Consider the following 22,168-nt stretch of genomic DNA (forward strand, 5'->3'; position numbering starts at 1 on the left):
ACATTTAACTTAGTATTTAAATAAATATTTTACTTAATATATTTTGAGTGGTTTTTTAAATATATGAACTACCCACAAATCAAGTATACGTATAAACCCCCTCAGTTCAAAGCATATTTCCAGCTAAAGTAAGTAAAGATGCAATTGTGCTGTCAGACTATAACATTGAAATGGAGAAAAAAGAATGTTCTTGTTTTGTGAATCTGTGTACTTAGTCATTGGACAAAATAAAAGGGCCAAGTCAGTGATGTTCCAGTGACACAATCTTAGTTACAGGACTCTCCTTGCATCCATTTATACCAGTAACCATATCTTTTCTTGATCTGTGAATTTAGATGGCACAGAGGCATCATTGTACTAGGTTGCAGCAGAAGTGTCTTCTTGCCTGGCTTCATCATATGCAAGAAATCCAATCAAGAAAAATAGCTCAAGCTGAGGATCTCTATTGCTCTCAATTGCTTAGAAGGTCTTTCAGGAGTTGGATAAAGGTGAGCAAGAAGGGAGATTTTAAAAAAAACACGTAATTCTAGGCATTTTCTAAAAGATTCTAATCTAATCTAGACTGGAGGCCAGTAGGTTGGAGTAATGAAGAGGGAGGGAGCATAAAGCAGTGTTTCTTACAGTGTGTTCCTTAAAATGCTAGTATTCCCTGAATAACCTCAGGTCGAAGACAGGTCGAAGACAAATCTAATATAGAAAGTGAACTTTCAAGTGGAAAGACACTGAGGGTTTTACTGTATTTTCCATCTCTGTGAAAATGGATTTTCCACAGTCACTATGGTTGGTCAATAACAAATATTGAATCAAGCTGAAAATTTACACCAATACTATGGTATTCTTTTAGCAATTCTTATTCTAGATGTTAATTACTTGTTGATACCAGTAAGTCTTCAGTTAATAACAGCAATTGGGGTTGGAATTGCCACCACTAAGCAACACATAAGTAAAACACAATGTCATATGACCATGCTACTTAGTAATAGCAATTTCGGCAGACCCTATTGCCATCAATAAGTGAGGCTGTTAAGCAAGGACCGGTCAACTTTCTAAATTCCTGCTGGCTTCACTTTGACTTTGTTTGTGGGAAGCTGGCAGGGAAGTTTGCAAATTGTGATCATATGACTGCAGGATGCTGTGATGTCATAAATGCAAGCTGGCACCAGGAGCCCAGATCAGGATTGTGTGACTATGAGGACTCTGCTGCGGCTGTAATGCCAAGGACCAGTTGTAATTAGCAGTTGTTCAGTGAGATTGTAAGTTTAAACAGCCTCTCAATGAGAGGTCATTAAACGAGGACCACGTGTACTGGCAAATGCACACTCATATATCCCATTATGATTTATAATCAGCAAACCACATATAAATGAATAGAAAACAAGTTCTAATAATATTCTTTATTGAACTATCCATTTTTTTCAGGAAAGGAGAACAGGCTCTCCCCCCTCCTTAAGAGAAGTATTGTCTTAGAAGGTTTTGAGAATTTTTTTTGTGTGTATTGCATCACATGCTAAATTGTACATTCACACGTGTACATTGTTAGGGGTTTTTCCTGTGACATATGCAGTAAATATTTTGTTTCTTCCAACTACTTCTTTTGGTATATTGTTGTGTAAAATGTAAACATACAGTAATTGAGTGACACCTTTTTCCTTTCATTGGACTTCTTTCAGTATAAGGATTACATACTTACTCTGGAAGAGAGCGCAAGCAAAGTCCATGAAACTGCCTTAAAGAAGAGGTTATTTGGGTCTTGGTTTGATTTGGTTAATGAGGAGAAAAGTATATTGTGGGCAAAACAAAAGACTGCTGATCAATACTTCAACAGGTAAAATTGAATATACTAAAGGCGTTTTCATTTAGACTATTTATTGCAAGAATTATGCAATATGTTCCTTGTTCTTTAGTTTCCTTTGGAATTATCTGAACATTGTGTGTGTGCATGCATGCATGCATTTTTTAATGATTCTTTGTCCTGGGAAACAAGATGCAAATCATGCTTCTAGGTCTAGGATATATAATTTAGATGCAAATTATATGTTAAACTTAACTTTGCATACAAACCAGCCAGAGAACCATATAACTATACCACTAAATAGAATGAGCCATACCAGTTTGAAAATCTGGTTCTTACATTCTTCTAGTAATGTGCTTAGGCTGTTGGCTGTTACTGGTTACTGTTCAGCCCATATTTTGCTCTACAGAAAGCTAATACTCCTAACAATACAATATTATTCAAAGGTATCCTTTACTAAATTCAATGCTTTTTTTTACATTTTAACTTCTGCATAACACATGCATATGTCTGTCCTCTTGTCATTTGGCGCAGATGCTGAGAATCAACAGCCATTGAATAAATTTGACAGAGAAAATAATGGACCCAATACCATGGTGTGGGAAAATTAAGATTTTAGTAAACTTAATTTCAGTCCATTATATGTATCAACACTTCATCTGGAAAATCCATATTCAATTATCATCATATACCGTCCTCCGGGAGAAGGGCGGTATATAAATTTAATAAATAATAATAATAATAATAATAATAATAATAATAATAATAACAACAACAACAACAACAACAACAACAACAACAACAATAATTAATAATAATAATAATAATAATAATAATAATAATAATAATAATAATACAAAAAAATTCTAAGCAACAGCCTTTATATAAGACTTAAAAACTAAATAAAGTTCCCTTACAGGTGTATGTAACACTTCATGGGAACAGCCATGGACTTTTTGTAACAGAATAAATGTAGTATGACATCACTGCTTAATTTCTGAATTAACCCCTAGCTTTGAATTATCTGGATATCTCAAGTTTGACTGATAGTTCCTAGTTCAAGAAAAAGCCACACAGATACTGTCACTCATTTACATGTGTAAAAAATACAGGTAACTAGAGTTTATCCAAATAAAAATGATATTCAAAATGTACTGTATTCAGGTTTTTCTTACAAAATGCTGAGGTTTACTTATCAAAATTAGTCTTGCATTGTTTAGAAGGCCCATTCCCATTTGGGCACTGTATTTAATGTTTAGCTAAGCATGTGTCTAATGGTCGATGCTTTTACTAATATATATGTTTTGCTCTATACTAAACAGAACACAGGCTTATTTTAGACTGAATAAAATTAGAATCTTACTATTCAGAGGAAAAAGTGGTATTACAAAATAGAGACAGAATTCCAAATCCTTTTCTTTTAAATTTTAGAACTAAAAAGGGGATTAAAGGATTATCAGAGCAAACCACAGAGAAAACTAAATGTATGTCTCTGTCTATTTGAGTGTATCACTTACTTTTAAAAAACCACAAATAAAAGTTATAAATGGAAGAGAAGCATCTCTGCATAAAGGTCTTTTGGAAGGCAGTGTGATGGATTAATGATAGGCTGAGTTGGGAAGAATCCAGGTTCATATCCTCACCTAGCCACAAAGCTCATTCTCTGTTTAATTTACCTCACAGGGATAGAAAGATGTGGCAATGATATGTTTTGGGAAGAAAAAGTGAAAGGCAAACTAATAATAAGCTATTAGGAATATATTCCACTCATTAGGAATGATGTGCAATGAAAGAAAAAAAAAGTGTTCTGATAATACTTAACAATTTAAGTACCGTAACTGTTTTTCTAGAGTAAATTTAGCTAATGCCCTCCTGTCCCTATCTATGAGGTATAATACAGAATGCTGGATTACATAGGCCCTTGACAAATATTCACTTCACTTTCATGAAGATGAAACAGCTATTATGTTTGAGATACCATTCCAGACATAAAATCTTGGCAACTAGTTTTCTGCATGGATAGGGAAAAACTTTCAGTATCTTTTATAATGATTATAAATATTGAGATACTGTGGTTTCTGAGCATGAAACCTTACATTTGTCTAGATTAGCATGTCAAACTGCCGGCCCATGGGCCAGATGTGTCACTCTGAAACTGCGCCCACCCCATTGCTGGCAATGGGGAAAAAGTCACACGTCATGTGATGACACGTGACGTCGCGAGTTTGACATGCCTGGTCTAGAGATTAGTGACATTTAGCATCTCTTTTCTTTTGTCTAGGGAAATTCCCTATCCAATAAGCTGACATGTTCCTGAAAAATGAGGAATTAGTACATTGTTTCATAACCACCTCTGCCTCAATATAATAGCATATTTTTAAAGCTGTTTATTAAATATGGGGCAAGTATGAGAATAATTTATTTTAATTATTAAATATTATTTTAATAAACATATGCATGCCTGCTTACAATTCTACTGCATTTTCCCCCTTTTATACATTGTGTGATACAGGAGAATGATACTACTTGCATTCAGAGCCTGGCAACAGTTCCCAGCTCAGATGAAAGAGGAAAGAAAAAAAGAAGAAAGACTAGAAAAGCTAAGAAAGAGAGTATCTGAAATTTTGCCAAATTTCCAAGCATGTCAAAAGGATTTCAGAGCAGAGGACAAATGGAACTTGGAAGGGGAAAAAAGTCCATGTGACCAATACTCTCTTGAGACTGACTCTGTAGCACCATTTCAGTAAACTCATTCCTGTGTGCCTTTTTCCTTCTATCAGCAATATGGCAGCATCTTTGGTTTGCAAGGAAATCCTACTGAATGTCTTCTTTGCATTCAGAATCAACCTTAAGAACAGAACTGCTGTCCAGCTGTTAAATGCCCACAATGTGAACATAGTGATGATCCTTACTCTTTACCTACATTAAGGCATTTTCTTGTTGCCTATGCCAAACAGCTGTAACATAAATGCAAAAACAACCAGTTGATACTAGCTACCCTTGGCCTTATCCCTAGTTGCTGTGAGGCAATCAGTTTCCACAATACAGGGATACACTTACAAGATCTTCTCAAGGGAAATAGCATCAGCCCCTTGTATATGTAATTGTAAAGGAAGTCTAGAGTTGGTAGAAAAAAATAACAGACAGTGATTTCATTGGTAAAATATGTTTAGAGTGGAAATCTTGCTCACATCTGAATCCTTTCCTCCTTTCTAGATAATGGCCTTATTGCATGCAGCTTTTTTTAGTTTCTCATCTGTCACAAAACCAGATCATACAGGCAATTATTTTATAAAATGCTTACTTAGTTTAAGCATAAAGGTATGGAGGGTTCTTTGTCCATTAGTGATGTAAATATGATTTTACTCTCAGATATATAAGGTCCATATTGGTCCTGGCTTTCAAATTCAACTACTACACATACATTTTTGGTAGTAGTTTGAAATAGAAACTTTGGCTATTCTGGGATCGTTTATCACAAAAAATGCTATAGGAATTTTTATAATTAAGACACTGTCAGTTATCAGCAGGTTTCAGGAGTTACCGTTCAAATGCTCAGTACAGCTGAGGTGATTAACAGTATAATCTTATATGTATAATTTTTGTGTTTTAATTTCTATAAACTACATGATTTTTGAATGCACTTGAAGGCCTTTCTCTGCTAAAGAAGTTAATTGGCTGCATCCAAAGTTGTTCCAATATTATAATTAAACTTATTAAATGGTATATGTTATATAGATTTTTTTTAAAAAAATCTACGGACGCGGGTAAGAAGCCCAAATTATGTTAGCCCTATACTAAAAATTACAATCATTTAAGTAGCCCACTTCAAAAAGAATACAGTAATAAATAGAACTTAAAGCTATGGAAAAAAATTTCAGCAGTGATCATCCCAATCAAAGCAGGATCAGTATTAGAAATGTGCAATAAATCCAAACTAAAATGTAGTAGGAACATTTGTATCATCCAAGAGATTCTCTACTACTCAGATTACAGAATATGTAGTAAAGTGCCATTTTCAATTTCTAAGGTTAGTTATTGCAGTGAATTAGAACCTGCTTATTTTTTTACCTAAGGTGAACATAAGCCGTATTTTCATGTCCTATGAAATCTCTGCCTTGTCTGCTGATGCATTATGTTACTGCAAATGTCACACTAATTAGAATCCCTGTTGTGGAAATCTTAGAAATTAATCTACAATGTTACATTGATGAAACCAATGTTTCACCTTCTCCTGTTGCTAAAAGAATCAACCAGCTGGTCAGCTGAAAAACTATTGAATCCATATATTGCAATTCATGAGAAATTCTAGTTTAGAGAAGGGTGAAAAAAGCCAACAGCTGAAGAGTGGTCCCCTGTCTCCTCTACAGACAAGATGGTGTCAAAACATGCATCATGATACAAAATTGGTGACTTACACGCTTGCGTTCAAACACACGGGAAGTATGCAGCAACAGAACTTGCATCATAACACCTTCACATACCTTGTTTTGACAATCTAAATTTGCTGGAGGTGCCCATGTCAGTAGGCGTCACTACTGTTTATCCATGTGTGCCACAGATTTTTCCCCCTAAAACGTCTGGTTTAGCCAGGAGAAAATCACATAGGTAGGACAAAGACTAGATGCTGAGGGATGTGCTAAGTGTTTAGTTTCACTCACCTCCAATGGCTGTTATATTATTCAAAGCTGAAGGAACTTTTAGCTTTAATTGCTACTGATATATTGACTTTGCCTTTATTGAAAGAAGACACTACTTTTAATTTTATTTGGAATTTTGCCAACACAGAAGTGCACAGTTCTGTGTAGTACATGTGAAAAATTCTCTAACTGCAAGAATACAGTCATGGTCAATTTGGAGAACATTTTAGCCAATGTTCACAAGCACAGTCAAAGCCTAATTTCACTGCATGCACACTCATTATTTCTCTATACAAGCTCAGATCTGTAATCCAGACATTTCCTGATAAGCCATCATACTGTTGCTGACATCCCACAAACAGGAGGTAAATACAATGTACTTGGAAGACTTGGGATCCATGTTAAATTGCCATAAGGCTATAGCAACTAATATACCCCAAATTTAGTATATTTTTTAAGTAGCTATATTATCACCAATTTTTATTAGCCTGCTTTCTTATGAGCAATAAACTCAGTAACAATCATTGTAGATCAGTTGAAGAGCAATACAGAGAATGAAACGGCCTGAAAACAAAATTCTGGCAGGCAGCTTAAAATAGCTTTACAATATTAGATACCTAAATATTTGCCTTCTTATAGTTACTATTTTGTTGAAATACTATCTTTTCCCTCTGAACAGGTTGCTGATAATCTTGGGTTTATATAGCCTACTTAGAAAATACCACATCCAGAGATTTACAAAACTAAATGTACTATTTGCATTGAAAGTTCACCAACTCATAAGGTAATCTCCAAAGCCAGGCAAATTATTTTGACAACTAAGGTAATTCATACAGATGCCTTTCACTGGCAGTGTACAGTAATAACTATGGTTTCAGCATTCACAACACACAAAATAGCTGCCTAAAAGGGTCATTGTTCAATCTATTTTAAAAAGTGCAGCAGTCAATCCCAGATCTGAGGCACATGGTAAAGATCTGTGTGCTATATTTACACATTTGTAAGTTAGACACTTTTAAAAGAGAAATTTATGTTTCTCACATTCATATGTATCCTTCAGCCATCTGAAGCCCTGGGAATTTGCCAGTTGTCAGTCTGAGAATCCTTTGTTGCAAGCCAATCATTATTGACCTCAACTTCTTTATCAATGTGGTTACTAAGAGTTCATATTAGCCTGCTGGTTCACAAACAATCCATGTATAAGTCCTCTAAATCTAAAGTGCCATTTGCTGGTCATCCACAAGTTTGCTTTGCCTGAAAAAATATTTATTGTTTAAAGAATAAATAGAGACAACTTTAAATGATATTCTTCCATTTGTAGTTCAAATGTGTTCATCTATTATTAGAAATGATACACAGAATAAACATACAAGTTTTTTCTACAGTTTATAGGGAAATTTATTCTACGGAGATTTGTAGAACTTCCCTATTAGTACCCTAACTTTTTTCAAGTAACTTTTGACTGCAGTTAGTAATAATTACACTTTTTATTTCTAGCTTCAAAAATTCTGAGTATAAAACATCAGTTTAAATTTCCTCCATTCCCTGCAACCTATTAGCAATTAGGCTTATCAATATACATATAAAATTTAACCCATCTTCCCATCACCCTCATATTTAAAAAAACATAAAAAGAACAAATGAAAAGGATAGCCACTGTGGTTTATTGAATCATTGTTTTTAATGGTGAAATTGTGCTATAGCTTTATTCACTTGAGTAATTATATATATTTTCAACATTTAACACTGTATTAATATCAAACATTAAAGTTATAAAAAATAAATATTGCACTATGCAATCAAATTTATAAAATATTTCAAAATTAAATAACCAAATAATTCAGATAGAAGCAATTTTGTAATATTCATCACATATTCCAACTGTGGAAAAAAATCTAAGAATTGTAAACGAACAAGAAAGCAAATGTCTTGTTTTCTTAACATTCTCTAATGTACAGTGAGATGGAAAAAAGATTTTGGAAAAGATAAGTTATTTATATATAAGCAAAAACCCCTTTATTTCTATCCTGCAAGGGCAAAATACATTCATGATTTGATTAAAATCAGAGAACATATTAGATGTTAGGCAGTTATTACTTGCTTTAGAAAATATTTTCATCACAAATTATTTTAAAGACAAATTAATTTGGTATAAAAAAGCACCATTAAAATAGTTTGTGTATGTGTGTGAAAAGCTGTTGATCCACTGAGATATATATTACTTACATCAAAAATATGGCAATGGACTTATAATTGCATAAATGCAAACTAGCAGCTTCTGCTTGTTAATGAGCTCACAGCAAGTTTCATATTACTAACATTCGATGTTGATCAATGAAAGCAACACAGGAAGCCTACTCCTTAAAAATTCGCCATAACCTCTGGACTAAAATTCACTAAGTAACACAGAAGAGATTTTAAATAGAAAACGCTGTTATACAACCTTATTTTTTTCAGAATAGTAGAATTCCAAAGGCTAGTTGGTATTTATCAAATTTAGGCACTGCCCATCACTATATCTAAACAATTCTGGCAACACTCTATATTATATTCAACTTCATTGCAATACACAATAAGTACTTAGAAATCTCTTTGTTAGCTTAATTGTAGCTATGCTGAATTGTCTTTACATGGCAACTCTTCCTTCAAAAAATTGTGCTTTATGTTTCTGACATTCAGGAGACAATCTTTTCAACTTTCCCAAGGAAAGCTAAAAAGTTGGGGTTTGTGGTTTAATACATTCCATTGTTCCTTGCAACATTCCTTCATATTGTCAATGTCTAGCTTATCCAGATTGCGTTCGGACAGCAATATTTTATCAGCTTCTTTGGGGCTCTATGAGGATGAGGCATGGAGGCGACATTGCACGTTTTAGTGCTTTGGAGGGGGAGGGAATCCTCCTAAGCATATATCAGACATGTCAAACTCACGACATCACGGGACATCACGGGGTGGGCACGGCTTCTACGATGTGTCTGGCCCACAGGCCAGCAGTTTGACACTTCTAGCATATATTAATAATAATTTCTTCAGGTATGGCTATCTACACTAAAACATATTTTGGTTGTATAGTTAAAATATGTACATTTCATTATTTCAAGCAAATATTAAAAAGAGACGCTGGAATTGTATGCATGTTTTAAAAAATTGAGGATTTTGGTTCTTGTTACTGGCTGGCTACTCAGATTACATTTTTATTGGACTTTAGCATGTACATAACGGGGTTAATATCATCTTTGGAATTATATATAATTATATAATATTATATATATTATATATTAGGTTGATCCATAATCAGCTGTGATTTTAATCGTGCAATTTGCAATATCCTTTTTCAATCAAAAATAGTTGATTTTATGATTTTGAATTTGGGTGTTTTAAGGGCTTGCTTTTACTACTTCATTTATTAGAGATTGCTGTTGTGACTAAGACATCAGGCTAGAAACAGGAGACTACGAATTCTGTTCTTGCCTTAGATACTAAGCCTGCTGGGTGTCCTGGGCTATTCAGTATCTCAGCCCTGGGAAGGAGGTAAAGGCCACTGAAAAAAACCTTGCCGAGTAAACGAAGGAAAATATATATATTGGGTAAAAGCATGAAAGTGACAGAAGTTGTCTTTTTAATTCCTTGTGTCCATTAACAAAATTCAGGATTTCTAACAATAAAGTTTTAAAAATTCAAAAGTTTTGGCTACAATATATCATGATTAAACAACACTGAGAACTTTCTCCACTATCCAGTTAATAACTCTCTTTGCGTGAGGGGCACATGACATGGATTTTGTAATTTGTTATTTTGTATTTTAATTTGACTTATTTTCTCTTTTAAAATAATGTTCAGGTTCATTACAGTTTGGAATGTAGGAAAACTGGTATCCTATGGTTGTAGGAATTGACTAGATAGCTTTTAACATTCCTAAACTGAAAAGATAATTTACAGAAGATACTCTCTGGATACTATCTCCTGATAAGAAAAAGCTCTTTACTGTCAAATGGTGTCTGGTTATCTAACTTCAAACAAGCTTTGTAGTTGATTTACTGTGCAAGGAGGGGTTACTCTTATCTTATCCAACCAATATTCCTCTTTCATTTTTCTTTATTGTGTTAACTATAAAAAGGAATGTAAAATGGGTCTCAGGGTTCTTCCTTTTCATAGAGAAATCCCAGTTTAACAGGGTACTCTAATAAACTGCTTTTAAATGATCTTCCAACATGGTTGCTTATTAGGAAGGTAAACCCAAGGCAAAACCTAGGGCCAGATTTGGCTATCAGCGTCAGAGAAATGCATAAAATTAAGTATGCAGCCTGTTAAATTTGGGGTATGAATCCAAAGAAGACAGGAATCCCAAATAGAAGAATTAAAACCAGAAAATAGCATATAAGGATCACTCATATAAACAACCTGCTTCTCCACAATTCATAACTGACATAGGAGATTGGAAAGTTGTGGTGTGAAACTCTTGTGCTCAAAGCTGAATACCTTTGCCTTCACAATAAATGGTCCTCTTTTGAATCTTTAGTCAGGCTATATGAAGAAACCATATATTAAAGGCAATTCATTCTGTTGTAACTGTATGACTATGCCTCCCTCAAATCTATAGCTTCCCAGCATAATACTCTGACCACATGATTCATATGTCCATATATGCCACAGAATGAGCTGAGAACAGAAAGTATGAGCTGCCTTCAAAGAAATGCTAAAACCTCAAGGTCAGAGCAACCTCAACAGGGAAGTCTCTGCTTCTTTCACTTGTGATGGTTGTTTTTATATTTCCATTCAGGTGAGGACCTGACACTAATAGGTATCAAGTGAAGAATATAAGCAATCACAATCATACCGAGGTCGTCCTACAAAACATTTGGTATGTGCATATTTTTGAGAAAGTGGTATTGCAGCTTGCTATATGGCTTAAAAGGATCCTCATATTCCAGTCTTCATTTGTAGTAGATGAGAGCTATTTGCCCAGAATGCCTTTAGGTACATATGATAACATTAATAATTAAAAACTCCTTCATACAACATTTTCAGCAGTCTGCTGCAGATCAGATGAGCGCAAGGTGAAAAACTGAATCCAATTGTACAGAAAACCTCGATTATATTGGTCCGTGTCCACCACCATACCCCATAACAACTTCCGTCCAGTGTTCTCCCGTAATGCAATACGAGCTTCCCTTTCAGTCATGTTATAGCTGATATTCAAGAGCTGAAGAAGAAAGATGTAGCTCATACCAGAAGTTACAATGGCACAATACCATACACAGGTGAATGTCAGGGCTGAACTAAATGAGGAAGAGAAGAGCAAGAATATTTTGTTTAATATAGGCATGATTAATACAAAAATTCATGAACAAAAATAATTTTCCAATGATAGTCTGGAGCATTCTCCTGTTTCTAGTAAATTTCAATAGCAAGTAAACCACGTGTGTAACTTTAAAGCAGGAGCTCCCAACCTTTTCTATACCCCACACCTATAGAAGGCTTCCGATATATTCTCGCAACCCTTATTTTATTTTTTTTATTTTAATTCCATTTATATCCCGCCCTTCTCCGAAGACTCAGGGCGGCTTACAAGCTTAGCAGTAGCCTTCATTCTATGTATATGCCTGCTTATTAGGCCTTTCATACACCCCCCCAAGCGGCATTATTACAAAGTCAGCTTAATTGCCCCCAACAATCTGGGTCCTCATTTTACCTACCTCAGAAGGATGGAAGGCTGAGTCAATGAATATATGCATATACACTATAATTTTGAAACTAAACCCAAGTTTTCGCACCCCCTGGAATATTGTCTTGCATCCCAAGCAGTGAGAGCACCCCCGGTTGGGAACCCCTGCTTTAAAGCATCTAACTATATTTGTTACATTAAATATGGGAATAGAATGGATATTCTTATTCTATCTATTCTAACAATGTACAAGATGGAATTATTTGTAGTGACTCTCTGCCACCAAAATCACTTCTCCCTCAGAAGATGTGTTTGTTTCCCTTGTTTTAATATAAAGCTGATCTAGGAGGATACCTCAGTCCTTCGGTATGCACGTGTTATTTTGCTTGTTGCTCTATTAATACTATTGTCAGTGACTTTTTATTAATATTATCTTACTCATTTTAGCACACGTGTCTATGACTACTTTTGGGATGAAAAATATATTTAAATGACTGCAAATAAGTGTTGTTTTTCCCTCCAGAAATAACTTAAGTGAACTCAAGATTTTTACCCAATAAAAAGTATTTAAAAAGTAAGCCAATGTGGAAGCACACCCCATATAAATGAAGCTAGAGAAATATGCCCTTTTCAGTTAAAAAAAGGTAACAAAGAAGAAAGTATGAGAGCTCTCTCTAACAGACAAAGAGAGACCAGGACATTTGAGATAAAGGAAATTTCCTTGCATCATCTTGTAAAGCAATTACATTTTCCTTATGAAAGTGCAAAATTTCTCATGTAAATTAATAAAATTATCATAGAATTCCCATAATTTTCGTTTTAGGGATTATCTTGACTTGATCCTATCAGTTAGTAAGCATTTCTCTCACCTGTATTCCCCATAGACACCAGGACAGTAGAACAGAGCACTGAGGGTGTTTTTTCCCATACAAATGGTATCCAAAGTCAAAGAAATCCCATATATTGAAGTGAGCAGAAAAAGGAAGAGAGCAAGAACAAAAGCTTGATGGTTCTGTTCTCCAACACAGTTGTTAATCCTCCAAGAAACAAAGGGAAAATGCGATATGATAGTAACATGATTTAGAAAAAGTTAGAATCTGAAGTGCCCATTAAGTACTTGGCTTCATTTTTTAAAATTTGAAATGTCTAATCACAATTTACAAAGAAAACACAACTACTTCGCTAATTTGGACAAAATAAAGGTACAAGTCTCAAATCAGAAAAAGAAACAGATCTTTCTTGGGGGGGGGGAGTTCAATAGACACTTGTATAAAAATATCTCAGGAACAGCATGCTGTACCCCTTAAGAGGAGCTGCTGGGGGGGGGGGAAACATCATTGCTGAAACAGGAACGGCCTCAACCAATCAGAAAAGGTGAGACCAGAATTGTTTATGATCTATATCCCAAAAAATTGTAATTCTATTTATTTGCTTCAAAGACTATGTGCTTGCTGTTTAAAAAATGTCTTGCACTAATCTTTATAAAATAAACTTGGGTAAGAATTGTCCAACTTAGCGGATGCTGCATACCATTCACCGTCTGCTTACCTTCCAATTGGTTCTTCTGTTCACCTCTGCCAAGTTCCAGGTCAGGGTTTTTTTTTGGTAAGGAAATCATTCCAAATCTGTGATAGCCTTATAACCATGGAGGCAATTTAAATAATAGAAAACAGGCCCAAGATGATATGTGCAAATAACTCTGATTTTTCGCCCTACAGAAGCTCTGAAAGAAATCATTCTGGTTTCTTTCATGTGAATTGGAAAATTAGTGATAATGCTCTGATCTATTATATCGCCCTGTTTATATCATTAAACAGGGTGATATAATAGATATTCAAAGTCCCTTAAGTTTTACATCCTGATTGTATGATTCACCTGCAGAAAATCCTGTGTTTCAATTCTGCCACCTCTAGGCAGTAATGGGAATGCTGACATTTGTAACTTTGCACAGAAATTCCCCAACTAATGGCAAATACAGGAAAGCTCAAAGATAAAGGCTTTTCAATCTGTTCAACAGAGATAACAAATCAATGGTACTACTCACATACAGATAAAACCAAAGTAGAGAAAAATATTTCAGAGAGAACTACAGCTTGTTGGCAATAGAAGTGTTAGGAAAAAACAAAGGCCAACTAAGGAACGTACCAGACACAGTGATGATCCAGTCTCTTCACACACCTGCCACATATTCGGCAGTGCCCGGCTCGAGCTGGTCTAACCAACTGACATTTGGTGCACCAGTCCTTTGTGGCTTGACCTGTCCCTGCTTCCAATGTTCTGGAGTTGCTCTCAGTGTCATGGTGTATAGCAACAGCAGAGGCAGGTACTCTGCAAAGCCCACTGGAGTTTCCCAGGCCATTCTTATTGAACATGTTATTATTGCAACTATCTTGGCAAAGTGTTTTGTCACTGCTCATTTGGCTGAAAAGGTAGCCAGGATCTTCCTTGGCTCGACGTAAGGCTGCAAGCATCAGGATTAACCCAGAAGTAAGAAGAGCCACCTGACTGTATTCCACATGGCCCCGGGGAACCACTTCCAGGAGAAATACATAGTACATGTAACCTAGGGAAAATAGCCCCAGGCTTAAGAAGAAGAGAGTCCGACCTTTCTTCCTATGTGTGAGGTAGTAATACCATAGTACTAGTATAGGAAGCGATACCAGAATGACGAGGGCCAAAAGAAAGTGCAAAGCTGCTATGTGAAGGAAAAAAGGAAGCAAGATGATTGGTGGGAGGAGGCTGATATCAATCTTTACAGCCCCTCGAATCCATGGGAAACGAAAACGATCTATGAAGGTGTCTGTGATTCTCTCTAATATTCCAGGAGGTAAAGATTTGCAAGTCATCCACCTGTTAGGAAAAAGCACAGATTCTGCTCATATTAGACCAAACAGAGCAAGAAAGACATTTTTGCTGGCTTCTGTCACATTTAACTTGTACCGCATCAGAACTTTAGATTCTACTTTTACAGGAGATAAACATGCTTTTCTAAGGACATGTTTATACAAGAAAAAGCAGCAGCACCTTTGGACAATCACCAGCTGCAGACAAGTTTCTGTTCTTTACATCACACACAAGAGAAGCAGAGCCATAGCCCAGAAGAGAACACATGACACATTTCAGCATTTCTATCCTACCATCTGCTAATTGAATTGGACCACAACTCCCATCACTTTCAAATCCAGCAGTGATGGATACTGTAATCCAACAAACCTGGGGGACAGTGGTTTAGGAAGCACCCAACTATGCTATCACCAAAACTACAGCCGGTGAGGAGTTCATCTTGTGCTTTAAAATTTTAAGCTATGCAAGGCAACAGCATCCATAGCCAACAAAGGTATTTGCGCAGAAAGAAGCGACCTGGAGATCCAATGAATCAGAAAGGCACCAGGGTGGGAAGGATAAATCTGTTTTGTTTTTTTATCCACCTGGACTACCAGCCACGTGGATTGGACCGACATTCTATCTTAACACGTACTATGTATTCTAATTTAAACCACGTGAAAATCCACAGCTGCCGCCCATCAAGGCCAGTGAAATGCCAACAGCAACGACTCAAATAATAATAATAATAATAAAGTTGGAAGGGACCTTGGAGGTCATCTAGTCCAACCCCCTGCTCAGGCAGGAAACCTTATACCATTTCAGGCAAATGGCTGTCCAGTCTCTTCTTAAAAACCTCCAGTGTTGGAGCATTCACCACCTCTGGAGGCAGGTTGTTCCACTGGTTAATTGTTCTAACTGTCAGGAAGTTTCTCCTTAGTTCTAGGTTGCTTCTCTCCTTGACTAGTTTCCATCCGTTGCTTCTTGTCCTGCCTTCAGGCGCTTTGGAGAACAGCTTGACTCCCTCTTCTTTGTGGTAGCCCCTGAGATATTGGAACACTGCTATCATGTCACCCCTCACCCTTCTCTTCATTAAACTACACATACCCAATTCCAGCAACCGTTCCCTATATGTTTTAGCCTCCAGCCCCCCTAATCATCTTTGTTGCTCTTCTCTGTACCCTTTCTAGAGTCTCAACATCTTTTTTACATCGTGGTGACCAAAACTGGATGCAGTATTCCAGGTGTGGCCTTACCAAAGCATTGTAAAGTGGTATTAGTACTTCACTTGATTCTATCCCTCTGTTAATGCAGCCTAGCACTGTGTTGGCTTTTTTGGCAGCTGCAGCACACTGCTGGCTCATATTGAAGTGATTGTCTACTCTCCCTGCCTCCTCCCTCACGGAGTCCCAAGCTTGAGGAAATTCTCAGAAAGAGCCCCCCCCCCACGCCTTACCTTTCACAGCACTCATCGAGGTCCTCACATTCGCAGAGACACGCCGCCAGGTGGCTCCTTTGGCCCTTCCGATCGAGATACTCGCAGCAACAGAGCGTATCTTCCAGCTCCGCGGCTCTCGCTCTTTTCCCCGCCCGTTTGACCATGTTTCAAGCCACGTCGCAACAGTAACAGGACCTTCTTCCCCTGACCCTACGGTCCGCATCGAAAAGGAGCGTGAGAGCGGGTGGGTAAGAGACACACACACCTACTTTCCGATCAGACCGAGGTACGTTCAACTCTTAAAGAACTCTTGCGAAAGTTAAGTGAAAGTTAAGCCGCCGTAGGCTGAATTTGGAAGAAGAAAGAAGAAGAAAGAAGAAAGAAGAGGAGGAGAAGGAGGAGAAGGAGGAGGAGGAGGAGGAGGAGGAGAAGAAGGAGAAGGAGAAGGAGAAGGAGAAGGAGAAGGAGAAGGAGAAGGAGAAGGAGAAGAAGAAGAAGAAGAAGAAGAAGAAGAAGAAGAAGAAGAAGAAGAAGAAGAAGAAGAAGAAGAAGAAGAAGAAGAAATAATCCGCGCAGACAAAAGACTTTGGTAAACGCTCACGGGCGGGCGGACTTTCCCCAGGGTTTACTCCACTCACTACTAACTCCACTTAACTACCTGCGACCGAGCGCCGAACGACCCGGGATTCCTGTCGGAATGGATTAAGATAAAAACGCAGCGTTCCACCCCGAAGGACGCGCTACTAAATCACCCTGGCCGTTCAATCAAAGCAAAGCACCGCCGCTACGACCTTCGTCGTAGAAGCAATTCTTGCCAAGTCCGTGACTCCCTCTTCCCCCCCCCCCGCCGTCCCCGTCCCTCTCCCTCCGGCGATTCTTGTTGCCATTCTGACTTGCGACTAACTCCCGTGAAGGCAAGGAACGAAACGAGGAAACGCTCCCAGCCCCGGGCGCTTTTCCTGGGCCACGACGATCGGTGGGAGTCTCGACACGCTCCGCCTGGTTTTATTTTAATCGCTCGCTGCTTCAAAGGCACGACCCCTCCCTCCCTCCCTTCTTGCGCTTCTCCCCTAAGCGGCCTCGAGGCAACCTGAAACTTCCGGCTTCCTTAGAACGCCGGTCTTTTCCTTTCGCTTGGTGACGTCACGGAGATCGGCCCGCTGCCGGGAGGAAGGTGTGGTATACCTTAAACCAGCGTTTCCCAACCTTAGGAACTTGAAGATGCGTGGACTTCAACTCCCAGAATTCCCCAGCCAGCTATGCTGGCTGGGGAATTCTGGGAGTTGAAGTCCACGCATCTTCAAGTTCCTAAGGTTGGGAAACGCTGCCTTAAACTCAGTTAATCGCCGAGGCTCGCTTTGTGGAACCGCTGCGAGCGTAGACTTTGGAGAACTCGTCCGCGATAGGGAAGATTTATTTATTTGTTTAGATTTATATACCGCCCTTTCCCGAAGGACTCGGGGCGGTTTACAGGGCATTTAAAAAAGAGTCAATACAAACGTTAAAACAAATTTAAAAAGATTAAATAAAACCCTGAGAACAGTAAAAACCCAATTAAAATTAAAATTTAAAAAATTCTCAGCCTGGGCCAGAGAGCTCGAAAAGCCAGGTCTTCAGGTCCCGGCGGAATGAACGGAGGTTGGGGGCAGTCCTAAGCTCCACAGGCAGCTGGTTCCACAGGGCAGGCGCACCCACTGAGAAGGCCCTACTCGTGGGTGTTACCCACCGGCAATCTTTAACCGCCGGCACCCTGAGAAGACCCTCCCTGTGGGAGCGCACTGGACGAAGGGAGCTTGATGCTGGCAGCAGGTGTTCCCTCAAATATCCCGGACCCTCGCCATTTAGGGCTTTATAGGTCATCACCAGCACCTTGAATCTCAGCTTTAAGATGCCACCGACTATCAATAAGGAGTGCAGAAGTACAGTCTACTGCCAATTTACCTTTTGGTCTCGCGTTCGGAGCCGACCGGTAGTTAAAATGACGTCGTCAGGAGCTTAAAATATGTTGGATTAATGCACGATTCGGCTCTTTATTACTTTCGTGCCCCCAAAGTTTTTGCTCCCGGGTTTCGCCGACCGATCGAATAAGGTCCGCTTATTTTGGCTGTCTTGCATTTTCTCCCCCCCCCATCAGATAAGTTAGGTTTATCGATTGATGCTTAAATTACTTCAGCAAGTTTATATACTGTGCCGTAATTACAAGAAGGATATTGGACCGATCGATTACATCTGTGACAGGCAAAAACGTTTCAGGTGTAGTTTGCTAGTGGCGGGCAAAAAAAAAAAAAGAAATACTGTAATTATAAGGAAGAACACAATGCCATAATTAAAAAAACAAACCTATTTATATGCACTCAGTAGTCAAAACGTGAATTTATTCTCAGTTCTTATTCACGCATAAAGGCAAAGCTAATGGTATGTCTGCACTTTGTCCATTTCCTGCCACTAAGATGCGCTAAAATAGAAAAATCAATTTCTTCTAAAACAGTTCAAATTATACACTAGTGATAGTTTTTAGCCATGCCTTTGATAATGTAGGTAGATGGGTAAGATCTCATTTGCTATTTTATGAATCCTTTCAAAAGAATTAAAAGGTCTTAATGTACCGTTTTTTTTTTAAGTAATTATAGGTTAGTTGAACAATCATTATGTTTATACAGGTAGTCCTTGGCTTATGACCACAACTGAGACCAGAGTTTCAGTGGCTGAGCAAAGCAATTATTAAGTGAGTCACGCTCAATTTTATGATCTTTTTTGCCATGGTTATTAAAGTAAATCACTGCAGTTAAGTGAATCAGATAGTAAGTAAATCTGGCTTCCCCCATTGACTTTGCTTGTTGGAAAACAGCTGGGAAGGTTGCAAATGGCAATCACGTGATACCAGGATGCTACAACCATTGTAAATACATAAGGTAATTTACAACAGCTGTGTCCAACTCTAGGGGTTAGGGTTATGGTTAGCTGAGGAAGCCAGCGTTGGCCAAAGATGCTTCTGTGGTCATGTGGCCAATATGACTATACACAAGGGGTCTCCAACCCCCGGTCCATGGATTGGCACCGGGCCTTCAAACCATTTTTGACTCATGGCGACTGCCTAGACAAGTCTCTGATGTTTTCTTGGCAAGATTTCAGGAGTGGTTTGTCATTGCCTCTTTCCTAGGGCTGAGTGCATGTGACTGGGCCAAGGTCATCCAGCTGGTTTGGTGCCTAAGGTGGGACTAGAGCTCACAGTCTCTTGGTTTCTAGCCTGGTGCCTTAACCATTACCCCAAACTGGTTTTCTGAGAGCACCTTTCATTTAGAAGCAACTGTTTGTTATTTTATTACCGTAAATTATAATCTAAGAAATTGCGTAGTAGTTTACCCTTATTAATACATTGCCATCCACATTAGTACAAGTTGCACTGTGATTAATAATAATTTTTCAAAATCCCTTGGGTCTTTCTGGTTGGTCAGTTAAAACTTGTTTTATATATAAGTACTAAAAAGGCACTTTTGACAAAAGACAAATGAAAATTAAGGCTCATAAACAGAAATCTTAAATAAGATTACTTCCTCTTAACAAAAAGTTACATAGCATAATCAAAACTACAGAGTACTGTATGTTCATAATTTTATTTGCATCACATTTTCAATGTTTTTATTCTTTTTTATCAGAAGTACAATTAGAACATTTTTATGGGATAGTTTTCTTAATCAGAACAGAACACGTACATATCACAATCTGCATCTCTAATTGTTACAAGGGATATGATCCCCCAGGCCTTGAAAGCTATAAAATTATAAATCTATTCTTACAAAGAACTCTCCAAAGTTGTAATATGTAAATCAGATTATACATTAATTACTTTTTAAAGATATGTAGAGTTTTAAATATGACTTCCAGGCATGAATGAAAATTCCCTGAGAAATTCTGAGAATTGAAATGATAGTGACTAAGAGGAAGAAGTATTATAGTACATAAAACAAACTCCACCCCAAACAGAAAAAGCTACATGCAAAATTAGATTTATTGGTAGATATCTGTAACCAATAAGCCAAATGTTGCAACAATTTATTTTTGAAGATTTGTTACATAAATACAAGGAAGAAGATGAGAAAAACTGCATGTGATAAATCAAACATTTTGTATTGCATCTTTTATAACACTTAAGATTGTTCCCATCTAAATCCACTGTTTATTTCTTTATACAGTGCAGTGCTTTGCTGAAGTGTATATCTGCAATGTATATATAATTATTAGCTCTCATTGTGTTCTCAATCAGTCATTTCCATCAATATTCACAGCTCAAGAAAGTGTTTTCACACACACACACACACACACACACACACACACACACACAAAAGAAACACATATAAGACATCAAGTGGGTCAGGAACATTCACAAAGATTCACAAATTCACAAGAAAATTCTTTTTTAAAGAAGCTTATTCCAGAACAATATTTATTATGTGTGAAAGTATTGTGATGAAAAGAAGCAGCTTTACTATCACAGCAATATATTTTTTATTGTATTTTCATTTCTTAGTAGCTGGTTTTGGTGACATCAACTTTCAGACTTCCCGTCTTTGGTTGTGTTTAGATGATCAAAACTACGCTGGAGCATAGACAATGAGGTCTTCAGCTGGAGTGATAAAGATTGCACAAGGATTACCCAACAAATTATACTTTAAATCAGAAATGTTATTATTTCCAACCCAAAGCAGTTCTAGGTTTCATGGAAAGTATTTTTTACATTCTATTTTCAGTTGGAGCTCTAGGTAGTGCTATTTTAATTATCAACAGTGTCTCAGACTGAGATAACAGCATTCTTGCCCATCATATATAATGCCAATGAAGATCAGCCAGCATTTATTTAAGCTCTAGGTTTCTTCTGTACTATTATTGGTACCAAGGAAATTGTCTATTAAGAGTCCAGAATCTTTTAAGAAATCTCCCTAATTCTAACCAACACAAAATGAAAAAGGGAAAGAATAAAAGCTCTGCCATCTCTCTGAATTTGGCTTTAGCAGTTTCAATCTCCTCCTCCACCGTCCTGCTATTGACAGACTCTCCAATATTCTCTGTGCTTAAGGACTGCTCTAGATCTGCTTCCCTAGCCTACCTTCTTATTTGTCAGCATAATCAGAAAGAAGACCTTTGATTGTTGCAAGATCACTATATTGATAGTTGGTCACCTCATATCCAAACTGTTTTTAAAAGCTGTCTCTTTCTGATATTGACTGGTTCTATGCCATCCAATTCTTTTGGGTGGATCGCCAGTCATAGAGCACTGAGCTTTTCATAATCCTTTTCTGCCTTTCACCCAAAATCACACCCTCCATTTTATCAGTTAGGCAGGCATCTGCTGAGGTCATTTGGCCTCAGATTTTAGCAACTATTATTGAACCATAGGAACTTTCCTGTTCATCCCCCAAAAAAGATTGTACAAAGCAGCCTTCAACATTATTCTCAAATCAGTGGATTCAGTACAGCAGTCAGTTCATAATGTTACAGCTAGGCCATTCTTGCTGAATATAATAAGAAACTTCTGAACTAAGACAGTTTTTATACCATTAACTTATTATAACCATCAAGAATTTTTAGAAAATGAATGAAAAGGTATGTTGTTTCTTAATCCTCTAGATCAATGTTTCTTAACCTTGGTAGCTTTTAAGAAATGTGGATTGTAATTTCCAAAATGCTAATTTGGGAATGCTGATAGTCCATATGTCTTAAAATTGCCAGGATGGGAAAAACTGCTATAATTATTTATAATGATGTCTGTCCTTACATATACAATGGCTCAAAACAATAAGGACCAGAATACT

The 22,168-nt window shown here is 37.4% G+C and overlaps 3 protein-coding genes across 6 annotated transcripts in view; 1 reads left to right on the plus strand and 2 right to left on the minus strand.

Annotated features, from left to right (window-relative positions):
- Positions 1–5,518, plus strand: part of CCDC191 (coiled-coil domain containing 191) — a 30,424-nt gene extending 24,906 nt beyond the window's left edge. For 3 of the 4 annotated variants that reach the window (XM_081326573.1, XM_081326572.1, XM_081326574.1), the window contains 3 exons: positions 336–488; positions 1,671–1,825; positions 4,305–5,518. In XM_081326573.1, coding sequence (XP_081182699.1) covers positions 336–488; positions 1,671–1,825; positions 4,305–4,539 — 543 coding nt within the window. In that variant the 3' untranslated portion in view covers positions 4,540–5,518. Of the gene's footprint in view, positions 1–335; positions 489–1,670; positions 1,826–2,326; positions 2,389–4,304 lie in introns of all 4 variants that reach the window. The other variant, XR_014026271.1, reaches the window with a different exon arrangement.
- Positions 5,519–8,067: 2,549 nt separating this feature from the next.
- Positions 8,068–17,540, minus strand: ZDHHC23 (zDHHC palmitoyltransferase 23). The gene is made up of 4 exons (XM_081328080.1): positions 16,377–17,540; positions 14,243–14,947; positions 12,967–13,134; positions 8,068–11,711 (listed from the first exon to the last, which is right to left on the minus strand). Exons 1-4 carry the CDS (start codon positions 16,520–16,522, stop codon positions 11,444–11,446), a joined length of 1,287 nt encoding a protein of 428 aa, XP_081184206.1. The 5' UTR covers positions 16,523–17,540; the 3' UTR covers positions 8,068–11,443.
- Positions 17,541–19,987: 2,447 nt separating this feature from the next.
- GRAMD1C (GRAM domain containing 1C) overlaps positions 19,988–22,168 on the minus strand; it is a gene marked incomplete at its 5' end in the record, with an annotated part of 77,021 nt that continues 74,840 nt past the window's right edge. The window contains one exon of the mRNA XM_081327722.1: positions 19,988–20,982. Coding sequence (XP_081183848.1) covers positions 20,905–20,982 — 78 coding nt within the window. The 3' untranslated portion in view covers positions 19,988–20,904. The remainder of the gene's footprint in view (positions 20,983–22,168) is intronic.

The sequence above is a fragment of the Vipera berus genome (genome assembly GCF_964194415.1).
Source record: "Vipera berus genome assembly, chromosome: 4".
NCBI lineage: Eukaryota > Metazoa > Chordata > Lepidosauria > Squamata > Viperidae > Vipera > Vipera berus.

Coding starts and splice junctions, on each gene's coding strand:
- ZDHHC23 (XM_081328080.1), bottom strand. CDS start 16,522: ATGGTCAAACGGGCGGGGAAAAGAGCGAGAGCCGCGGAGCTGGAAGAT. Junction 14,948..16,376: donor CTCGATGAGTGCTGTGAAAG/GTAAGGCGTGGG, acceptor TTTTCCTAACAG/GTGGATGACTTGCAAATCTT. Junction 11,712..12,966: donor GGTGTCTATGGGGAATACAG/GTGAGAGAAATG, acceptor TTCCTCATTTAG/TTCAGCCCTGACATTCACCT.